This window comes from Berghia stephanieae, chromosome 13, assembly GCF_034508935.2.
Source record: "Berghia stephanieae isolate SIO BIC M18660-M18661 chromosome 13, UCSD_Bste_1.3, whole genome shotgun sequence".
Lineage (NCBI taxonomy): Eukaryota > Metazoa > Mollusca > Gastropoda > Nudibranchia > Aeolidiidae > Berghia > Berghia stephanieae.
The window spans coordinates 20077948-20083562 of record NC_088372.1 but is presented as its reverse complement, the minus strand read 5'-3'; the positions used below and the strand labels follow the sequence as shown (position 1 = coordinate 20083562).

Here is a 5615-nt window from a genome sequence, read left to right as displayed (position 1 = left end):
TAGGGCTAGGGTTGGGTGGAACCCCTAGGGTTGAGTGAGTTAAGAAGCCATGTGAAGCTTGGAGAGAGGACGAGTCTCTCTCTCAGCAGTGAAAACAGCCGGCATCGACTGAGTTGTTTTTCTTTCTTTTTTTTTTTCTCTTGTGTTCTCACTTTGACTTTGGACTTTGGAGAATGCCTCTTTATGAATGATTTTCCTTTGCCACCGTAATCGGACCCCCAACAGTAGGTTCTAACCTGGAATAATTGATTTTATCTCAAAAGCGCAATAACCACCCCAATCATTAGACTTTATAATCCACTGGCAAAAAATACAAAATGCAGCACCCGGCTGTGCTGGCTTTCTCACGTACTCCGAAAGAAAATCATCGTTGCAGTCGTTCTCTTCCTTATTCAAACCAATGGAATTCCATTTGAATTGATTTCGAACACCATTCTCAAATGACTTCAGATCCGAGGAACGGTCAAAGAATTGTTCAGGCATGATAAAAAAAAAAAAAAAATGTAAAAGAGTAATATCTTGATCAAAATATGCAACGACAAATCAAGAAAAACAAAAGTTACTTGAAGTTACCGTATGTAAACGAAAGTTAACGAATTGCGCATGCTCGATTATATCGACACACTACACTGGGGTGTGTTCAGACATGGCAATTCAAAAAAAGCGTCGCTTAGCCTTGGCAATATATATGTAGGCACTTTGATAAAATTTTCAAACTGAAAATATCTTGATTTGACTCAGTCAGGGGGATGGGACTTGAAAAAACATAAAATTTGATACCTTATTTGTTTCTCTACGATCTACGGTTCCAGAGTTATTTATATTTTTCTACTGAAATTTTTTGTCAACTTTACAGAGAGAATCTGTGATCTCACTGCTGCCTCAAAACCAGCATCTCGCGGCGATCGGGAAATTTTGAGTCTTGCAGTCAACATATGGCCCACTTATTGTTTTCAGTAATTTTGTTTCAATTAAAAAATAAATGGCAAGTGTTAGATATCATATTAAAGATCAGAAAATAAGCTTTATTTTCATATAAATCATTTTCATGTATGGAAAGTTTGGAAAAAATTAATGATAAACGAAAATGGAAAAAAATATGAGGTTTTTGTCCTAAAAAGTGGGGTTGGTGGCGGAAAAAATAAAATAATGAGCGAGTATATCAACTTTTATGAAATTTGGCAGAGATGTTTTTCAATTAATTGTCTATCGATGTATGAAGTATAATTAAAATGTATCCATAATGTAAAAGTTGTTATAATTCAAAAATTTATAAATTTTTATTACATAAGTTTTCTGAGAAATACAATCAGGAATTGAGAATGAAATACACCGTTAGAAAGCTTGTTTTGTGTCCTTTATAATGATACCAAAATTAGTCACATGGGTTCACAAATAACGCCATGGTGACCAACACAGTAAAGGGTCAAAAATAAAGTTCCAAAAAACGAGTTTCACCTTACAGTGAGCCTATCGGCGGCCACTGGACTGGAGTTATCAAAGTGCCTAATATATGATATCCATCGTTAAAATATTTATACGGCCCAACATTACGATGGTCATTCGACTACGATTCATGAATTCTTTCTTTCTTTCCTTTTTAAAAATATTTGAATTTGACGAATTGGCCGATTTCAGTTAATTATTTGACTGAGAATTTACAGGTTTAGACCTGTAAGTGAGCTCTATAAACTATAAAAATTGACTGAAGAAACTCTTCGTAATTCGTCGTAGCAGAAACATCCCAATAATCGAAATGAAAGGTCTGAAATGCAAACAACAAGCTCGCCTGGGCAAAACAATGGCAGAAAACTAATTTGCGGTGGAATGAATTAGGCTACTTACCATTGTTCCTTATAATTAGGTACCCAATCAGTGAAGAAACGGTCAACCAGTTTGTTTACAATGTGAGACCATCGAGATGTGCTGTAGCAATCCCTAACTTTCGGTAGCAATCCATAGTCCATAACATTCGATTTTAAGGTGTCTACATAACGCACTTCCGGCTTTCGCATTTTACTTTTTTTCATACCTTTACTTCCCTCCAGGTAATGTGGCCAATTTATGGTTCAGTTAAAATTGGCTACGTACTATTGGGATCATGACAGGTTTGGAAAGTGAAAAAATAAGTTCACGAAGGCTGTGTGAAAATACACTGGGATGTGTTCAGATATGGCAATTATAAAAAGTGTCGCTTAGCCTTGGCAATATTATATCTATCTATCGTTAATATAAACGGCCAATGAGCTATGCGTAGCGCTGTGGAATATTCCTAATTACTTTACGGTCATTCGACTATGATTCATGAATTCTTTCTTTCTTCTTTTCTTTCTTTCCTTTTTTTTTAAAATAATACATATTTGAATTTGACGACTTGACTGATTTCAGTTAATTGACTGAGAATTTACAGTGCGTTTTTAGCACTTTTATTTTTCCTATAATATAGCATTACTACCCAGGAAAATAACGACGAGAAGACAATGTGCATTTAATGATTTAAATACATTGTTGACCATTTACAGTAGCTAACAATTGGCTTCGAGTGGGAACAGTACAGACAGTGGACATTTTAGCTACAAACCCTTCATCAACCAAAAGAACGTTGAAAACATAAAACAAAAGGAATAAACAAATTAACGTGTGTAGTCCTGGGTGGTTGAAGCAAGAATGAGACGTCAGTGTGGTGTTATCTAGTTGACATACTAAAAACTTGTCCCATCAGCCCCTGCGAGTTCTTTTAGCAATTAAAATTATTATCTGAAAACATTCAAACGCATTCCTTTTTTAGTCATATATAATACTCTCTCTCTCTCTCTCTCTCTCTCTCTCTCTCTCTCTCTCTCTCTCTCTCTCTCTCTCTCTCTCTCTCTCTCTCTCTCTCTCTCTCTCTCTCTCTCTCTCTCTCTCTCTCTATCTATCTATCTATCTATCTATCTACTTTTTTTTCTGTTAAAGACCCATCAACAATCAACTACGAATTATGAGAATTTCATATGGATTACATTACACAGGTAATTTATAACTCTGCATTAACTGCACAATAATAGTTTACCAGCAAGACACATAAGACCTATTTCATACAAAACAAGTCATCAGTACAGAATAACCAAGAACAACAGATACAACAGTCTCGGGTGCTTTTAGCCGAGCACTCAATTATAGATAGTATGCAGATGACGTCACTCAGGCCTTTGTTGTTGTTTTTGCCATCCGCGTTTGTGAGTTGTTCTCACTAAACTGTATTAACCAGACTATAAAAGTTCATGGTTACACAGAGTTTGTGTGTTGGTCGGTTATACTTCCGGATGGCAATGTTGTGAACTCCTTGGCCAAGCGCATTCTATCTATACCAGAATGAGCGAGCCATTTGTGTGCAGTGCCTTACACAAGGACACAACAATACAGATAGAACATGCTTCCATTGTCACCATGCGGTAAATAACGTAATGTAAATGTAATAGACTGACATAATACTGCAATAATAACGATTGTTGATTACCATTATGATAATGATGATAATGATGATTATTTTGATGATGATGATGATGAGGGTGCCGAAAATCATGGCGTTCTTATACAATTTTATCGGTATGCCGACTCCATGCATACTGTCCTTCAGAGCCATTCGGTCCACGGAGCCGGAGTTTATCCCGGTTTCTCTAGAATGAAACGGACAATAGCAATTGCTTGATACCCTTTTTATAGGACGCTAGTCTTTCGCAAAGTATTTTCCGCCAGATATAACAGACCCAGCTAACAAATTATTGCTGGGTGGACTGGGAAGTCAGGAGAAAAAAAATACGACTGCTCCCAGATCGATCTCGGTCCCTTTATGTGTGAAACGAGTGCTCTAACAACTGAGCTACCTTGACCCCTAACTGTCATCAAGTCTGACCAAAATAGGACGTAAAATGATCATCGCAGTATTCTTGGAAAGAAAAAAATAAATAGGGGGAGGATAGAAGAAGCAGTCTGTCTGTCTTCATTGGTGTTGTTGATTATACTTGCTAAATCAGATACAAAAATCTCATTGTGGAATTTTGCAGGATAGAAGTCCCTCAAAACTCAAAACTAGCAAAATTGAACAAGATTGACGATTGAACAATTTCAAATAGTTCGTGAATCGAAAGTTAAGAGGACAGAAACATCCGGTTTCACGCTAAAAATAGTCACGTCACCAAAAGGAATTCAAGGATTACGTAAAACAACATTGGATCGCCATGTTTGATGAATGTTTACATAATAACATAATAGGAATGAATGATTTTTGTCGTCCATTTCAAAATGTTCCAATCTTAAAAAGCTTGTATCTCAACTAATACTGACTCTCAGACTCAGAGTGGTTCTATAGCATAAATTATAGGATTTTTTAATATTCGACAACTACAACTACAACATATGTAATTTTCATGCTTTCGCCCCTATTTCCACAATTCAAGAGGTTTTGGAGCCTAACTCCCCTTACTATTATACGGATGGCAAACAACATACATAAAAAGAAAGAAAAAAAAAGCCTTTACCTCTATACAATCTCTAAACTACGAACCTCCAGAATGATGTTACTGAGTAGCCAGACACGTCTGTCCTGGTCAATGACAACCTGACTATGGTAAATGGCAAATGGTAACTGGCACTGGCAACTGGTAAAGTAAAGACGAAGACATCATGTGAATCATGTGTACACATTACAATAGGGACACAGTAGGGCTACACACCTCAATCAAAATACTGAAGCCGACGGCCGACACCCACTTGCACCATAATATTACGGAAAAACGGATAATAGGGAACCAATCCACGACGGCCTTTTGCTCATGTGACAACGAATAAACCTAAAAATTTGAGTTGTGGTAGCAGATGATTGATGATGTCCTTGAGTAGTAGATAACGGAGCAATGCTTACAAATTATATATTCAGATTTAGCTTTATTTGCGCAAAAAAATATGCTTACCCCCCCCCCCCTTCCCACACCCGAGGGGCAGAAACGTGGTTCTTTCTCAAACGTGACCGACGTATCAAAACGAGCCGACGTGTAGCTCCTTATATTATTTTTGATAATATGAGCACGACGTGACTCCTAGAAAATAATGAAGTAATAATATTAAAATAATTTAATATATAATATATAATATAAATACGGGTACAGATTAATAAGTCAAGAGCGTACAATACTCATCAAAATTCCTTTAGACCCCCCTCCCAAGTATCATATCATCATTGACTGCCCCCCCCCACAAGATGACTCACTAATAAAACTAAAATAACTTAATTTCATATTATATTTTTCAACATAAATTGATTATCACGTTATAAACCATTCAACATTATAATCAGAAAGATAATTATGTTACGATCAATGGGACATAAAATTAATTTCAAGATAAAATCTACACATATTAATAGGCTATTGCAGTGCTATTTAAAAATCAGAAGTTAATAAAATAATGAACAATTTTACATATTAGTCTTTAGTGAATGAATTCTGTTAATTCAAAATAAATTAATTGATCAAATGTTGCTGGACTCTGCAATGTATAAAATAGTACATCAATATTCATCGTCATCATTTCCCTTGGTTCTATGTAGCGCATTCGGAAGGTTATGCTTATCGAGA

General features: G+C 36.0%; 1 protein-coding gene across 5 annotated transcripts in view; it reads right to left on the bottom strand.

Annotated features, from left to right (window-relative positions):
- The window catches only part of LOC144959044 (uncharacterized), a 32934-nt gene extending 28232 nt beyond the window's left edge, over positions 1-4702 (bottom strand). For 3 of the 5 annotated variants that reach the window (XR_013642559.1, XM_078891386.1, XM_078891389.1), the window contains exon 1: positions 4547-4702. Coding sequence is in view for 4 of the 5 variants with exons in the window: in XM_078891386.1 (XP_078747512.1) it covers positions 4547-4686 (140 nt within the window). In the remaining variant the exon portion in view is untranslated. Of the gene's footprint in view, positions 1-352; positions 1174-1845; positions 2003-4546 lie in introns of those variants that run through there. The other 2 variants (XM_078891388.1, XM_078891387.1) reach the window with 2 other exon arrangements.
- Positions 4703-5615: the final 913 nt, after the last annotated feature.